General features: G+C 42.6%; 1 protein-coding gene across 1 annotated transcript in view; it reads left to right on the forward strand.

The window, feature by feature from the left end:
* The window catches only part of C8H12orf50 (chromosome 8 C12orf50 homolog), a 44,029-nt gene extending 35,618 nt beyond the window's left edge, over positions 1-8,411 (forward strand). Inside the window, exons 12-13 of the mRNA XM_061637789.1 lie at positions 500-589; positions 8,298-8,411. Of these exons, the coding sequence (XP_061493773.1) occupies positions 500-589; positions 8,298-8,323 (116 nt within the window). The 3' untranslated portion in view covers positions 8,324-8,411. The remainder of the gene's footprint in view (positions 1-499; positions 590-8,297) is intronic.
* Positions 8,412-18,150: the final 9,739 nt, after the last annotated feature.

Below are 18,150 nucleotides of genomic sequence, written 5' to 3' on the forward strand. Positions count from 1 at the left end.
TTGATAGGAGACCCCTGTTCTCCTCACAGAACTACAATATCCACAGTTCTCTCAGAAGAGGGACTGGATGGAAACTACAGCTCTGTAAATGGAACAGGGCTAACAGCTCTGAGCACCCTTCACAAACTACAGTTCCCAGGATTCTTTGGGGGAAGTCATGACTGTTTAAAGTGGAATAATAGTGAAATAAATGTATGGTGTGAATGTGGCTTTAATCTTACCATTCAGTCAGTCAGGCCTAATCTAGTCATTCTAAGCAGCCAGCCAGCATGGGCATATGTAGTAGGCTTCATCTCTCCAAGGATCTTGTCCATGTCCTCAGGTTGAACATGGAATTCATTTTCCTTTGAAGTTATTACATTTTTTCAAAGTGATTTGTATTTGATGTGATGTCAGGTAATAGCAGTGTGTGTGTGTGTGTGTGTGTGTGTAACTAGAATGGCAGAATCTATTATGGGAATTATTGTTGAAAATGTAAAAGCTGTATTTTTCTTTACAGAGAGGTGCAGTTCAGCATATAATATACCAGCTTGGAGAAAAAGAAGCCTGCATACTAAAGTATATACCAAAGCGGACAAAATGCATTCAGGTATTTATAGTTCTGACTCTAAAGTATTTTAATGTGTTGAAAATGAAAGAAAATTAGAATATGGAGGATGTTTCTAAAGTTTTTATATAAATAACTTTTTTGTTTATTGCTAATGGATAGGAGGGGAGAACTAACAAAACATGTTTAGTATTAGAGCATATGCATTTGTGCTCCAGAGACTGCTGGATAAGGAGGGAAAATATCCATACCTGAGATTTTGTTCTGTAAACTGCCATTATTTTAACATACTGGCTAAGCTAAGGAGATCCATTATTGTTTTTCTCAGTTGTTGTTCACCTATAGTAACTGAGCTTGGAAACAGATGTCCATTCTTTCTCTCCATTTGAGTGGTGCCTGAATGGGTTCCATGATCTGACCCATTTTTCTCCTTGGCTAGATAATACAGAACTCTGAAAGACCATGATTATACAGTATTTTTCTATGAAAGAGCTTACAGAGATTCCATTCATAGCTCCTCCTACTGTAGTTTGCAGGCCCTTTTTATTCCACTGACTCCCTTTCCCAGGGTAGCCTCCTTCCCTCACGTGTTTGGGCTCCTCGGAAGCTTCACCTATTTCTTCTAGAATGATGTCCTGGGTTTTTCGGTTTTCTCTTCATATTAGCTGGAGTTTTGCACACATTTCCATTGACTGTGCCATCCTCAACCCTTTGTTCCCAGTCTGGCATACAACCTACAGGGAAATAATAATGAGATATGCAGGACTGATGTCTGGCTTGGAAGGAATGAGATAAGTTGAACCAATGTATCAGAACCTCAAGAGGTAGAAAGTGTAATAATTTCCACTAATCGGCAAAAAAACTTGTGGTTTAAGAACGTACCTATAGCCAATAGATACTTCTATCAAACTTTAAAAAGCAGGGAAATTGGGCAGCTATAGTGAATGCACCAGGGGAGCAGGAAACCTGACCTCCTGTCTGAGATATTGTACTGCCCTACAAATTTGTAAAAATGCAAACATTATTTGGGTTGGTTTTTCACAGTCCAGTCCACTTCCTGTGTAGCTTGGAAGAGCATATGGTGAGTGGTGGCAACAACTGCCATCTCAAAAGATGGAGAATTATATTTTTAAAAATTACATTTTTGTATGTTTGTTGATGATGTTCTTACTTCGCTTCTTTTCTGTGTTACTACTGTTTCTACAGAGAATCTAAACTAGAAAATTATATTTCTCACATTATTCAGCCTAGAAATCTGTGTCAAATTTATATTTATTAATTTCAAAGCCTTTTTATTGGTCAGTGTCATATGATGGTGAAGACAGCCTTTTGTGTTTCAAACTGGAGGTTATGCTCTATTTCTATTTTGGGCACATTAACAGTTGGATCTGAAAGTGCAGTTTGATGTAAAATCAGACAGATTACCATATGTTGCTACTTAAGCAATGGCTCTAGCCATTGGAAGAAGCAAGCTTGGCCTGCCCAAGATGCATGTTTTCAGCCTGCTATACTTAAACTACTCCACTTAACGAAAGGTGGGCATGGTCAATTAAAAACATAGAGCACAGCTAGAATTTTGCTAGAGTATATTTCACCTCCAACTGTTTTATCTTGTGCAAACTGAGACACTTCTGATGTCCATTGGAAACTATTCTGCAGAACAGTCAGTGCCATTATTCCACAATTGTTTTTGGAACTTATTTTTTAGTGCAAAGTGTTGTTGTACTTCGCATATTCATTCATTTATTTATTTAAAATATTTCTATCCTGCCCTTCTACCCTATAATAGGGCACTCAGGGCGGCTTACAAAAATAAAATCAAACATGTACATAATAAAATTGTAAACATTAAAATCACAAAAACATTAAAATAAATTTAAAATACATAAAATACAATTAAAATACATAAAATACTCTCTATCTGTCTGTCTGTCTGTCTGTCTCTCTCTCTCTCTCTCTCTGTGTATACACACACACACACACACACACACACACCTTCAATCCCTCCCAAAGTCACTCCGGAACAAAATCGTTTTCAGAAGTCTCCGGAAAACCAACAGGGAGGGAGCAGGGCGAACTTCTTGGAGTAGAGTATTGTAAAGCTTGGGGGCCACAGCTGAAAAAGCTCTCTCCTGCGTGCCTGTCAATCTAACATCTTTCACTCCAGGCACGCAGAGGAGACCAGAGGCAGAGGTACATATGGGTGTAAGCGGTCCCTCAGGTACATTGGTCCAAGGCCGTTTAGGGCTTTAAATGTCAGAACTAGCACTATGAATTGGGCCCAGAAACAAATTGGGAGCCAGTGGAGTCCCAGAAGCAAAACAAAATGATTTACTGTAGGAAACTTCACTAAAATTGCAAAGTAAATCAAACATATTTAAAGTGACTATCTGAACTATATCAACTGTATCTTAATATTGTTGCTTCCTCCCTGCTAAAACAAGATCAGCACAGCACATGGCTTGTTTCTGTTATTTGGGTTGATTGCAAGTGTTGCCACTACTCACCATATACTCAGACAGTATCACTCTTTTTCAGAGTTTCCCCACTTTTTTATTCTACAGCAGGCACATGTAGCCTCCCACCCAAATTTAAACCAATGCTGTCACTGGCCACATCCACACCAGACCTTTATTTCACTTTAGACAGTCATGGCTTCTCTGAAAGAAATGTAGTGAGTGAAGGGTGCTAGGAGATGCCCTGTTTCCCTCACAGAGCTTCAATCACAGCGGCTGACTGTTAAACCACTCTGTCAGGGGGATAGGAGTCTCCTCGCAGCACCCTTCACAAACTACACTTCCCAGGATTCTTTGAGGGAACATCTAAAGTGAAATAAAGGTCTGTTGTGGGTGTGACCCCCTGATTAGGCAAGCCCAGAAGCTGTGAGTCTGGCGTTTAGAGCAATGACAGTTAGTTCTTACTGAGCATGCCCAGCCTTATCACTGAGTACAATGCAAAGGTTCTTAAATTAATTAAAAATCAGCCAGGCATTTGTTTAACTGTTAAACTGCAGAAGATGAAGATCAGAGTATGGGGCAAGGCCAGTAATAAGATTACAGGTACTGTATGAACATGGCTAGTTTTTAATTAATTTCAACAAATTATGAGAACTCAAAAGGGATCTGTTTTTTTTCTCTCTCTTTTTACACTTTGAACTCTTGATTCTCTCTGACTGTATTATGTATCACCATGAAAATTTAGAGGGTTCCTAAGCAAGCTTTTCTGAGTTCAGGACTATAATTTTTATAAGGTTTTGTTTTGAAATGAGCTTATGGGAAGCGTCAGAATGGCATGGGGTATTTTCAATTTAAACATTGCGGAATGCGAAAAATCCATGCTGACTAGAGTATACAGCCACTCTCATGGCTGTATAGTCAGATGTAACACAAAATAATAACTTGATGATATGCTCTACTTTTTGTTTAATACTAGCTCAGGGAAACCAACATGGTGTCCTCCAAATGTTGTAGGCTACAACTCTCATCATTCCAGACACTGGCCTTGCTGGAGTTGGATAGGATAGGAGTTGGAATCCACAACCACTGGATAGGTCTAAGGTGGCACTTCCAGCTGTAGCTAGAAGAATGTCTGATAATTGAATGCTCATGTCTTAAGATCTCAAGATAAGGTTCTTCTTTGTGTGCTTTTGCCAGGTGAAATTTGGTTATGTGAAATTTAAATGTGGCAACTGTTATGTGGCAACTTTCTTTGTGGTGCTACCCTGTCTGTGGAATTCTCTTCCTATAGGGATATGAGTGGCACCAATGTTACAGTCACATTATAGTCTTTGTATACCTCCCTGGTATAATTCTTAACATTAGGAGGAATTTTTAAAAATGTTTGTTTAGCTAGCCATTTGATGGCTGAAAAGTGCTGTTCCTGCCAATCTTGAAATTATTAGTTGGAAGGATATATGACTGTTTTTAAATGTTTTTTGATGTGCTTATTGTATTTACATGTTTAAATTTTGTTTTTTATTTTTAATTGTATTGTTATTATTGTTATCTATTGCATTTATATACCGCCCGATCGCTGAAGCTCTCTGGGCGGTTTGTTGTTGTTGTTGTTGTTATGGGCCTTCAAGTCGATTACGACTTATGGTGAATCTATGAATCAGGGACCTCCAAGAGCATCTGTCATGAACCACCCTGGTCAGATCTTGAAATTTCAGGTCTGTGGCTTCCTTTATGGAATCAATCCATCTCTTCTTTGGCCTTCCTCTTTTTCTACTCCCTTCTGTTTTTCCCAGCATTATGGTCTTTTCTAGTGAATCCTGTCTTCTCATGATGTGTCCAAAGTATGATAACCTCAGTTTCATCATTTTAGCTTCTAGTGACAGTTCTGGTTTGATTTGTTCTAACATCCAATTATTTGCCTTTTTTTCAGTCCATGGTATGCACAAAACTCTCCTCCAACACTACATTTCAAATGAGTTGATTTTTCTCTTATCTGCTTTTTTCACTGTCCAACTTTCACATCCATACATAGAGATCGGGAATACCATGGTCTGAATGATCCTGACTTTAGTGTTCAGTGATACATCTTTGTATTTGAGGACCTTTTCTAGTTCTCTCATAGCTACCCTCCCCAGTCCTAGCCTTCTTCTAATTTCTTGACTATTGTCTCCATTTTGGTTAATGACTGTGCCGAGGTATTGATAATCCTTGACAAGTTCAATGTTCCCATTGTCAACTTTAAAGTTACATAAATCTTCTGTTGTCATTACTTTAGTCTTTTTGACGTTCAGCTGTAGTCCTGCTTTTGTGCTTTCCTCTTTAGCTTTTATCAGCATTCGTTTCAACGTATGTTTGCAGTATGATCTCTGGTGCCTCTTCCCTTTCTAAATCCAGCTTGGAGGTCTGGCATTTCTCGCTCCATATATGGTAAGAGCCTTTGTTGTAGAATCTGGAGCATTACTTTACTTGCATGGGATATTAAGGCAGTAGTTCGATAATTACTGCATTCTCTGGGATCTCCTTTCTTTGGAATTGGGATATATATTGAAGGCTTCCAGTCTGTAGGCCATTGTTTAGTTTTCCATATTTCTTGACAATTTATTGTCAAAATCTGGACAGATTCAGTCTCAGTAGCTTGTAGCAACTCTATTGGTATGCCATCTGTTCCTGGTGAATTTCCCTTATATTTCTCTAATCTTTTGGAATAGGGCTCTTGTTCTTCCCATTTTGTTGTCCTTTTCTATTTCTATACAATAACTACTGTAATAGTTTTCTTTGTCGCTACGTACTAGTCGTTGTATAGTTGCATTTAGGGTTCTAACCATGTTTCTATCTCCTTTTGCTTTTGCTTTCCTTCTCTCTCTAAACATTTTAAGAGTTTCTTCAGTCATCCGTTGAGGTCTTTCTCTCTTTTTAACTAGAGGTATTGTCTTTTTGCATTCTTCCCTGATAATGTCTCTGACTTCACTCCATAATTCTTCTGGTTCTTTGTCAACTAAGTTTAAAGCCTCAAATCTGTTTCTTGTTTGACCTTTATATTCTTCTGGGATGTTATTTAAATTGTATTTTGGCATTATCATTGCTTTATTGTTGTTCTCTAGCTTTACTCTGATTTCCGATACGAGCAGTTCATGATCTGTACCGTAGTCTGCTCCTGGTCTTGTTTTTGCAGAAAGTATGGAACTTTTCCATCTTCTGTTTCCAATTATATAATCAATTTGATTCCTATATTGACCATCTGGTGATGTCCACGTCTACAGTCATCTTTTTGGTTGCTGAAAACATGTGTTGGCAAGAAACAAATTATTGGCTTCACAGAATTCAATTTCTCCTGCTTCATTTCTGTCTCCTAAGCCCCATTTTCCCACAATTCCTAGTTCTTCTCTGTTCCCTACTTTTGCATTCCAGTCCCCCATGATTATCATCATATCTTGTTTCGGTGTGTGATCAATTTCCTCCTGTACTTCTGTGTAATATCTCTCCAGTTCTTCTTCTTCTGCATTTGACGTTGGAGTGTAGACTTGGATGATGGTTATGTTAATAGATTTCCTGTTTAATCTCATTGATATCACTCGCTCAGACCTTGCATTGTAGCTCCTAATTGCTTTTGCTACATCACTTCTCACTTATAAAGCAACCCCATTTCTTCTTGATTTCTCATTTTCTGCATAAAATATTTTGTAGTTGCCTGATTGAAAATGTCACATTCCTGTCCATTTTAATTCACTCACACTAAGTATTGTAATGTTGATATGCTCCATTTCTTGCTTGACAATTTCTAACTTTCCTTGGTTCATGCTTCTCACATTCCATGTTCCTATTGTGTGTGTCGTACAACTCCAGACTCTCCTTTAGCATCTGTGCACATCAGCCTCTGAGCTTCCTTTCAACTGTGACCCAGCTGCATCGTTAGTCACAGCACTACTCGTACTTGTCCTTTGTTCTTCCCCAGTAGGTCGGTGAGTGCCTTCTGACCTGCACTATCTCGTGTTGCATTTTGGATACTCTGTTCATAGGTTTTTTGTGGTAAGAGGTATTCAGAGGTGGTTTACCATTGCCTTCCTCTGAGTTTGGTTGCATCTTAGTCTGGTGTCTCAGTTTTGACCATTCTACCTTGGGTGCCCCTGCTAGGAGTCTAGCCTCTTTGTCTAGACTCCTGATGGCATTGCTCTGAGCTTCTTCAACACTCTCAAACTCCCTCACCACATTAAGGTGTGCATCCTAAAGGGGGCTGGGTGGTTTACAACAATTAAAAACATTAAAAACAAATATACACATTTAAAAACACATTTTAAAAAGCAATTTTAAAACACATGCTAAAATGCCTGGGAGAAGAGGAAAGTCTTGAGCTGGCACCGAAAAGATAACAGTGTTGGCGCCAAGCACACCTCGTCAGAAAAATCATTCCATAATTTGGGGGCCACCACTGAGAAGACCCTTTCCCTTGTTGCCATTCTCCAAGCTTCCCTCAGCGTAGGCACCTGGAGGAGGGCCTTTGATGTTGAGCATAGTGTATGGGTGGGTTCATGTTGGAAGAGGTGTTCCATCAGGTATTCTGGTCCCAATGTATTGTTTTGTATTGTTTTGCTGGGTTGTTGTTTGCTGTCCTGGGGTCCTTAGGGAGGAAGGGCAGGATAGAAATTTATTCAGCAGCAGCAAGAGGAGCAGCAGGAGTAGTAATAGATGAAGAACCGTCTAGAAGCATTTTGAACAAAAGCATGGACTATATTGATACAGCAGGATTCTTTTCGTGAATTATAGTTTTCTGCTGAAATACCGACACACACTGGAATATATCTTCTAGTTCAAGGAACTTTGAAGTTCTTTTTCAGTGAGGTTTGTTCCCAAGTATTATCTATTTTATTTATTTTCTTATTTTTCTATGCCCTTCTTCCTTTAAGGAACCCAAGAAAATATGCATGTGGTTCGTGTGCAATCACCTATCCAAGCACCGAGCAGCCCCTGATCTGGCTTAGCTTCGGTAAGGTGATGGCTTCCTGTGCATTTAGGCCATACCATAGGACCACAGTATAGTGTGCACAGTTAGTGTGCATTGGTTTGCTGCCTAGCATGCTGACTGAGGGACCGTTAATCACTGATAACCTAGTTAGATTGATTATTGCCATTCTTGATCTTCTTGAGGCCCCTTCTCAGGTATGTGATGTACTAGCAATTCTGGTCCTGGTTCTATATATTATCAAGGACATTGATTTACTTTACAGCTTCTTTCTTGTGGAACACTCTTTACATTTTGTGTGCATATGTTTTAAAACCTATGTGTATCTTAATTTCAGAGCCCAGAAGAAATGGAAGCAGATAAAATGGAAGCAGATTTGAAGGAGAGGAGAGGGTGAAAAAAGAAGTGAAATTCTGCTATTCCTACCATCAAAAGAGGGGAAAAAAAGAAAATCCAAATGATATGGTTAGCAAGGAATTAAACTGCAGATTCAAAGGTGACAAAATTTAACACACAAAAAGCAGCAAGTACAGAGCTGCTAAAACATACGTATTAAAATATGTAAACAAGGCACATATGTCTAAATGAGTCCTTTTGCTACTGAAGTTTTAATATTGTTTTACAGCTTTACTGTTTCAGATACTTAACAGTATCATATAGTCAATATCTGGTCTAGCCTCTCCAAAGAACAGATGTTTAGAAGACCCTTCCCCACCTCCTGGAATATGGTGCCAGCAGGATTTTAATAGTATTGATCATGTGGTAGATTTTGAAAGACACATGATTCCCCCTTTTCTCTAATGCTGAAATACTGGCAGTGTTGTGATTTATCAATGATTGCGCAAGCTGCTGCTTTTCTGTGTTCTGCGAGACCATGATTCAACCTGTCTAATTCTCTCAAAGCTTATTCAATGATTTTCTGAACAATATGGACATAAGTGGCTAAAATTCTGAGGATTGGAAGGTTCTGTGATTAAGTTAAAGCTCTATAAGAGTTAGTGTGCAACTCTTTATTAATGCAGTCATTTTTACTTAGTAGTCATGCCACCCAAATTTGCCACTGGGGCAAGAATGTATGAATTAACGAATAAACATTAAAGTATCTGAGTCCAATTCCTGTGTTGGACTTCCACTAAGCTTCAGTAAATTTTGCTCTTCTGATCTTTAGTCAAGAGAGAGGAGAAACTTGAAAACGATGAACTCTTAACTTTTCTTAATTCAGAGTTTGATTGCCTTTAAATATATCAAACAAAATGTGTGCATAGGAATTTTAAAAAGCTGTTTATGAATCTAGTTTGCATGTGGATGAATTTTTATTTATTTATTTATTTATTGTTTGATTTATATCCCTCCCTCCGAGCATGAGCCCCGGGCAGCATTTTTGTGAATGGTTGTGCTGCACCTTATTCCTTATTCTTTGCCTCTGCATTCATAGCTGTCGGAAGGCAGAGCTGGGGTCCCAATCTCAGGGAGCTGGATCCCGGAGAGTTGGGAGAAGAGTATTCAGATGGATGGCAGAGGGAAGGGGGAGGAACTTCCCCCCTTTGGAGCGAAGACGAAACAGAGGAACTGCCAGTGATAAGGTCGCTTAGCAACGGGGAGCCTGAGCCCTCCCTGGACATTCTCACGCCTCCCCCTCTTTCAGGCTCAGAGCAAGAGGGGGAAGAGGGAGGGCTGCTCACAGCCGAAAAGCGGGGAGGCAGTTTACCATCAGCCCCTCCCCTATCCCCCATCCTGGAATCGGAAACTTCAGAAGAGGAGGGGGTGATGCTTCCCCCCTCACCGCGCACACGCAGACAGCTGAAAAGACAGGAGAGAAGGGGGGGAAGGCGGGCAGTACCTGAGGGGCAGTTAAGGAGGAGCGAAAGATTGCGCACCCGTTTGGCCCCTTCTTAAAGAACAGGCGGGAAGAAGTCCCTTGCTCTGTAAACTTTCTCCCAATGCCGCAGGACCTGTATCCCTGTATTGATTCATGAGAAAACGCAGTCTTTGTTTGGACATTACCCTAATAAAACACGAATTAACTACAATTGTTGGTCTGGTTCCTGAGTCACATCCTGGGCCTGACAGCTTGACAGAGCCACCTAAATCACCCTCAATGCTCTCTTCACTTGACTGGGACAAGATGTCAAAGGGAGCAGCGGGGGGGACGAACCCCACTTCTGAGACGGAAGAAGTGGAACTCCTGAGGACTAAGGTAGCTGATTTGCAGACGGATGTTCAAGCCCTGCTAGCAGCAGTCAAGGCGCTGAAGACGGATAATCAAACCTTGAAGGCCACGATAGACCAGATGCGAACAGCCCCTCCAGCTGCCGTAGTAAAGGTTCCCATTGGATTGCCCCCAAAATACGTGGGACAAAGTGATCAGTTGGCAACCTTCGTGGCTCAATGTGAGTTATATCTGGATGTCAGGCACACGGAATTTCCAGACGATGGGGCTAAAGTAGCTTTCGTGATTAGCCTCCTGGAGGGAGAAGCTGCAAAATGGGTGACTCCGTATCTCGTGAGAAAGGATACTGTCTTAGGAAGGTACAGAGGATTTATACAGGAGATGACCGAGATGTTTCAAGACCCGCAAAGGGCTGAAACAGTAGTGCGGCAACTAGGCGCTCTGAAGCAAGCTAAAGGGACTGTTTCCGAGTACACTAACGCTTTTAAAATTCTGTCCCAGGAAACTGGTTACAATGACGCCGCCCTGATGTTTATGTACCGGAGTGGATTAAATGCTGAAATCCTGGATGAGTTGGCCAGGACCTCCCCCCCCGCTGACCTACCAGGGCTCATCCGGCTATGCCTACAGATAGATCACCGGATGGAAGGAAGGCGCCTGGAAAGGAAGCAGGAGGTCCCGAGATACTCAGCCTCGGCATCCCGCAACAAGACCCTTCCCACTACAGGGATGGCAGGTAATGCAACTGAGGGACAGGGAGGGGCTAGGCCAAGACTGTCGGAAGAAGAAAAGGAAAGACGACGCCGGGAACGTTTATGCTTTTATTGTTCAAAGCCGGGCCATGTGGCCAGAGACTGTGGACTGAAAGGGGGGAAAGCCGAGCCGTCGGGAAACTAGAACACCCAGTCCACGTGCAGGCCGGTGGACTGGGGGCAGCGTTGTATAAAGGCCCCCCAACGATCCAACCTCCCTCAAAGGGGGTGTTGGTCTTGCCTATTCGGATTACAACTTCCAGAGGAGTGGTGTTTAATTCCACTGCCTTAATTGACAGTGGAGCCTCCACAAATTTTATTGATGCAAAGTTAGTCAAGCGTCATGGAATTTCCCGGTGGAAACTGGACGCTCCCCTAGCTGTGGAGACTATCGATGGGAGACCCCTGAAGTTAGGAGGGGTGACACAAGCCACGGAGGAAGTGAAACTTCAAATCCCTGGGCACGAAGAGTTCATTTCGCTATCAGATCTCTCGAACTTTGAGGTGATTCTGGGAATGCCCTGGCTAGCAAAGCATGAACCCAAAATAAGTTGGAAGGAGGCGGTGGTGTGGTTCACCTCACAGTATTGCCAGGAGAACTGTCAACCTGAAGGAATCAAGAACACCTTAGCGGGGGCAGTGCAAGAGATCGAGCAAGTGACCCTGCCGCCAAAGTATGAAGAATTCAAAGATGTGTTTGATGAAAAGGAGGCAGAGACTTTACCCCCCCACCGCCCTTATGACTGTGCAATTGATCTAGTGCCAGGAGCCAGCATCCCATCAGGGAGAATCTACTCTCTCACAGAGAATGAGAGGGAGGCCCTGAAGGAATTCTTGGATAAAAACCTGAGGCGAGGATTCATACGCCCCTCACAATCCCCTGCTGGAGCGCCACTATTGTTTGTGAAAAAGAAGGGGGGGAACTCAGACCCTGTAACGACTATCGCGCATTGAACCAGATCACCATCCCCAACAGCTACCCGCTGCCCCTGATCTCAGAGTTGTTGGACCGACTGCGCTCTGCAAAAATCTTCACGAAGTTGGATTTGAGAGGAGCGTACAATCTGATCAGAATGAAGGAGGGAGATGAATGGAAAACAGGATTCTTGACCGCTTACGGACAGTATGAATACCTGGTCATGCTGTTCGGGCTTTGTGGAAGTCCAGGAATTTTTCAAAAATTCATGAACGACGTGTTTAGAGACTTGTTGGACACGTATGTAATCTGTTACTTAGATGATATCCTGGTGTTCTCAAAGAACCAGGAAGACCACGACCAGCATGTGAAGACGGTGTTGAAGAGACTGAGAGAAAATCACCTGTATGCTAAATTAGAGAAATGTGGATTTGACCTCAAGTCTCTAGACTTCCTTGGATACTGAATCTCAGCGGAAGGCGTGGAGATGGACCCAGGGAAAGTAAGCTGCATATTGGACAGGGGCCAACCTGTCACCAAAAAGGATGTACAACGGTTTTTGGGGTTTGCCAATTATTACAGAAAGTTCATTCCAGGGTTTTCCAAATTAACAGCTCCTCTGACTGACTGTTTAAGGGGGAAGAAGAAGTTTCAATGGACAGAGAATGCCACCGAGGCCTTTGAGGAGCTGAAGAGAAGGTTTGCTACTGAGCCCATTCTGCGCTTTGCTGATCCGAACCGCCCTTTTGTAGTGGAAGCAGATGCTTCAGATTTTGCCATCGGGGGGGTCCTGCTACAATTAGACCAAGAAGGGAAGGAGCTGCACCCCTGTGCATACTTCTCTCGGAAGTTAAAGCCTGCAGAGAAGAACTACACAGTTTGGGAGAAGGAGCTGCTGGCCATCAAGGACTCTTTTGAAAACTGGAGACAATACCTAGAGGGGACCTCTCATTGAATTGAAGTGCGCTCCGACCACAAGAATCTTGAAAGCCTCCAAACAGCCAGAAAGCTGAACCAGAGACAGATAAGATGGTCCCAGTTCTTCACCAGGTTTAACTTCCAGATTACTTACCATGCCCAAGCCAAAAACCAGAGAGCGGATGCCTTATCCAGACAGCCACAATACAAAGAAAGTGAATCCGAGGACCAGCCTCAGTACGTAATCCCGCCAGAGAAATTAACGTTGGGAGTATGCCAGCCTTCATGGGAAGAGGAACTCAAAAAGGCACAAGAAGAAGATGCAGACATGCTAAAATATCAGCAGGAGACGGGACAAGGTCAAGACTCAGAAGTAACCTTTCACTGGAGAAATGGACTGTTATGGTTCAAAACCGCCAGATATGTGCCAGAAGGGGAATTAAGGCTCAGAATCCTACGCCAGTGTCATGATTCCATCACAGTGGGACACTTTGGGATTTACAAGACCATTCAGAACGTGGCCAAGGACTTCTGGTGGCCTAAAATGCGTCGGGATATTGAGAGTTATGTAAAGTCCTGCTTTGTCTGTCTGCGGACAAAAACACAAACAGGGACACCAGCAGGACTGTTACAACCGTTGCCTGTCCCACACGAACCCTGGAAGGACCTCTCCATGGATTTTATAACTGATCTACCCAAGTCCCAAGGAATGACAGCCATCTTAGTAGTGGTGGATCTACTTACCAAAATGGCACACTTTCTTCCTTGTGCAGGGGCCTTAGAGGCTAAAGAAACGGCCAAGTTATTCATAAAAGAAGTCTACCGGCTGCATGGATTGCCAAACAGCGTAGTCTCAGACCGAGGAACTCAGTTCACAGCCAAATTTTGGAGAGCAATGTGGAAACAGTTGCAGACGGAATTAAAACTCTCCTCCACCCATCACCCCCAGACAGATGGGCAGACGGAACGCTTGAACGCCGTTTTGGAAAGATATTTACGAAGTTATGTGTCCTATCAACAGACTGACTGGGTATCATATTTGCATTTTGCAGAGTTCGCCTACAACAATTCTCTGCACTCCAGCACTCAACAAACCCCGTTCTTCGCTAATTATGGATTCCATCCTAAAGTCTTTCCAAGCAGCTCAGAAGGAATGCTGGTACCGGCAGCTGAGAACTTCCTTAAGGAATTGCAAGCGGCGCAACAGACACTGAAACAGCAGTTAAACGAAGCCAAAACGGAGTACAAGCGAGTTGCTGACCTGCACAGGAAGGAGGGCCCCCCCTTCAACCGGGAGACCAGGTATGGCTGTCCACCCGCTTCCTCCAGATGCCGGGCAAATGTAGAAAATTACAAGACAAGAGGGTGGGTCCTTTCGAAATAGAAACTCAAATCAATCCCGTGGCGTACCGACTGAAGCTGCCTGACACGTTTAAAATACATCCTGTGTTCCATCGATCCCTCTTAACGAAAGCCGCCCCTCCCAGTGAGTTACGGCCGGAGGAACCTCCCGGAGCTCCACTCCTGGGAAATGAGCAGCTTGAGTTTGAAGTTGAGGAGATCTTAGATTCCAGGATCAGACGCCACAAGCTGCAGTACTTGATTCACTGGAAAGGCTATGGGGTGGCTGACAGATCATGGGAAGATGCAGCTGATGTGCATGCTCCAGAATTGGTAAAACTTTTCCATCAACGTTTTCCCCACCGTCCCAAGCCAGACAAGGGGAGGGGGGCACAGCCTGGGAGGGGGGATGGTGTCGGAAGGCAGAGCTGGGGTCCCAATCCCGGGGAGCTGGATCCCGGAGAGTTGGGAGAAGAGTATTCAGATGGATGGCAGAGGGAAGGGGGAGGAACTTCCCCCCTTTGGAGCGAAGACAAAACAGAGGAACTGCCAGTGATAAGGTCGCTTAGCAACGGGGAGCCTGAGCCCTCCCTGGACATTCTCACGCCTCCCCCTCTTTCAGGCTCAGAGCAAGAGGGGGAAGAGGGAGGGCTGCTCACAGCCGAAAAGCGGGGAGGCAGTTTACCATCAGCCCCTCCCCTATCCCCCATCCTGGAATCGGAAACTTCAGAAGAGGAGGGGGCGATGCTTCCCCCCTCACCGCGCACACGCAGACAGCTGAAAAGACAGGAGAGAAGGGGGGTAAGGCGGGCAGTACCTGAGGGGCAGTTAAGGAGGAGCGAAAGATTGTGCGCCCGTTTGGCCCCTTCTTAAAGAACAGGCGGAAAGAAGTCCCTTGCTCTGTCAACTTTCTCCCAATGCCGCAGGACCTGTATCCCTGTATTGATTCATGAGAAAACGCAGTCTTTGTTTGGACATTACCCTAATAAAACACGAATTAACTACAATTGTTGGTCTGGTTCCTGAGTCACATCCTGGGCCTGACAATAGCTGCTATTCTCCAGAACTGCACTTTTTGCTTTTAAGGTTTTGTTGCTTTGGGGCCTTTCCAAGACAATAGGACTGCAATCCTACATACAAAGAAAGATGGCGACAAAGTTGCACCCAGTTTAACCTCCCTTTGCCTGCCACTTTATTTCTTCTGATTGGTAAATAATGTGCCAGTTTGGTTCTACCAGGGTTCACTCATCTGTGTCTGTCTATCTATCTGTCTGTCTATGATTTCTCTTCTGCCCTTTATCATATATGTGATTCCAGGGCTATTTTCCAAACATATATGTTTATACATTAAAACTATTTTTTTAAAAGTATAGCAAATTAAAACCAGAGTAAGATCTGATCTGATGTCATTATGAGAATTTGGAAATTAAGAAGGTAAGTTTACCAAATTCTAAGTCTAGCATCCTCAGGCGGTTCCCTGTTGTTGTTTTAATGTAAATGACCAAACTAGCTATCACCACTCCAAATGGGCACTTAATACTAAACAATTTACACCTTTTGTTTTGCCCTCCAGGCCTCTGGTGGTCCCTCCTATAAATCCAAAATGGCCATAGCATATTGCACAACAGAGCATTTAAGTGCATAGAAAGGTGCAGAATGTTCAAATCCAGAGGCAAGTTAGTGTAATAAAAATAGATTTATCATTAGGAATTCTGATCACTTGGAATTCAAAAAATAAAGCAAAGATATTTCTTGTAAAAACCCTGTGTACCTATGGTAGTAGAGTATGTATTTGCTTATGTTACAGAGTTCTAAGAACTCAGCTTAGACATATCCAGGCAGTAGGCTTCATTTCCCATAGAATCATGATTTCCAAGAGAAATTTACCCCATAAGAATAGCCTGCTGGATTAAGCCAGTGGCCCTCTAGTTCAGCATCCTGTTTTCACAGTGGCCAACCAGATGCCCATGGGAAGCCCACAAGCAGGACCTGAATGCAAGAGCACTCTCCCCTCCTGCAGCTACCAGCAACTGGTTTTCAGACGCATGCTCCATCTGGCTATGGTGACAGAGCACAACAATGTCTAACTGAATCTCCTGGAAAACCAGAGTTCTGGCCTTTAATAAGGGAATCCAGAATTGGACAAAGTGGCAGCCACCCACACCTTGTGTTCAAGACCAATCAACATATTTCAAGCTCTACTGAGAGAGAGAGAGAGCACACACAAGAAACAGGATTTGCAAAAAGCCAATCAGGAAATTGCCATTATAGCAATGTGCTAAGCCTAGTACAAGGGGGTTTAGGATTATTTACTCCTGTTCCACCCAGCAGCTGGAAGTCAGGAATAGAAAGGATTGTGGTGTTAGTCTCTACTTCTCTGCTGCCTTAAAAGGTCCCTGGAAACTTAAACCCATTATCTTGTTTCATTTGTATTTAGATCAGCCCATTCATATAGACGCATCTCTGCTTCTCATCCTTTTTCAGAATTCTTTTGAAAGCTATGCATTCTGACTTGCTTTGTACTTCCACCTTCCCCCCACAAAGTCATGCAAACAGTTCTGTATGCATGAAGAATACCAATCTCTGGAAAGACAGAAGAGGCACAAAATCTATGCCAGCTCTGAGCCTATAGCAAAATGTGAAAAATGGAAGGGATCATATTTTTGCATTCAAACACAGCAGTACATTGTTGAAATAGTTTTTCCCCTCCTCCCTAACTGGATGCTGTACATCTGAATTTCTAGGCCACATAACCATATAGCCATATTTCACATCTTTGACAGCCCAAAGCAATTTAAATTTTTAATTCCAAAAAGTCTTGTGCATAATTCTTGTTAAATGGGGGGGGGGGAGGACAGTACTCAGGGCTTTTTTTCAGTCAGAAGTGTGGAGGTTTGCAATTACTAACTTCTCAGCATCTTTGTAATTCAGTGCGAGAAATATTACATTGTGATAATGTGTAATATTAAGGTTTTAATTATAAAAATGTTGGCTTGCTAGCTGAGGCATATCATTGTAAAGGTTGGGCACTGTTAAGAGCAGAATGAATTCCCTTTACATTGCCAAATAAGCTTAGTCTGTGGAATGAAAAAGGAAAGATTATTATCCATGTCTGTTCAGAGCTTGACTGCTTTTCTATAGGTCTGTTCACCCCAAAAGTTCTCAAGGTAGGGGGTTTTTTTTATGGAAAGCAAACAAGCATTTTGACCTTTAATAAACAGAGGACAAATGAGTTATGAAGTGTATATGTATAGCATGGTCAAATGGCCTGGCCTGCTTTTATGCCCACCAGCAATCTGCATAAATCAGGAGGTGAACCTCTTTTCACCTTCTGCAGATATAGCTGCTGTTGAAGGCAGAACTGCAGTGGCTTGTTCAAAAACTGGCAAAAATAATTATGAATGATGTATGTGGTGAAAACAGTGAGAATATCACAAAGCAGTTGAATACATTCAACTCCAAACTAATCTATAAAGAATTTTAACATGGCTTCCAAATACTGGAAAGTTAGTCATGGAACTGGCAGGTGACAGTGCTGAGCGTTACAAATTATAAAAGAGTTCCTACTATGCTTTCTTCTAGTCAGTGATGCTGATGACATCTGAAAAAATGGACCAATGACATTAATTTTACTTCCACAGTGCTTGTTTTTCATTATGAACTGGACACCCTGAAATTCTTATTTTATTTATTTAGCATTTGTTTCAGATATTTATTTGCTACCCTTCAGGTTTTGTTTTGTTGTTTTAAAAACTCCTACAGGCTCACATAAAATGATAAAATAACAATAACTACCATTTTTAATATAAATGTTGTGTTATAAAAACTAAGTACGACCAGAACCAACAGTGTACAAAATAGCAACAAAAACAGCAGAATCAGTAAAAACAATTGAGAGGAAGGGAGGAAGGCAAGCAAGGTCAGCTGCTTTTGATTGCCTTGGCATCCCTCTTGCAGCTGACTTGATTTTAAGTGCAGGCAGGCCAGAAGGGAAGTGCTGAGGCAAAGGTGAATCAAGGGAGATGTTCTGGCATGTACTGTGCTGACATAAAAGAAAGCTGTCAGGAGCAACGGCATGATTGTTGCTGGGATC

This window comes from Rhineura floridana, chromosome 8 (genome assembly GCF_030035675.1).
Source record: "Rhineura floridana isolate rRhiFlo1 chromosome 8, rRhiFlo1.hap2, whole genome shotgun sequence".
Lineage (NCBI taxonomy): Eukaryota > Metazoa > Chordata > Lepidosauria > Squamata > Rhineuridae > Rhineura > Rhineura floridana.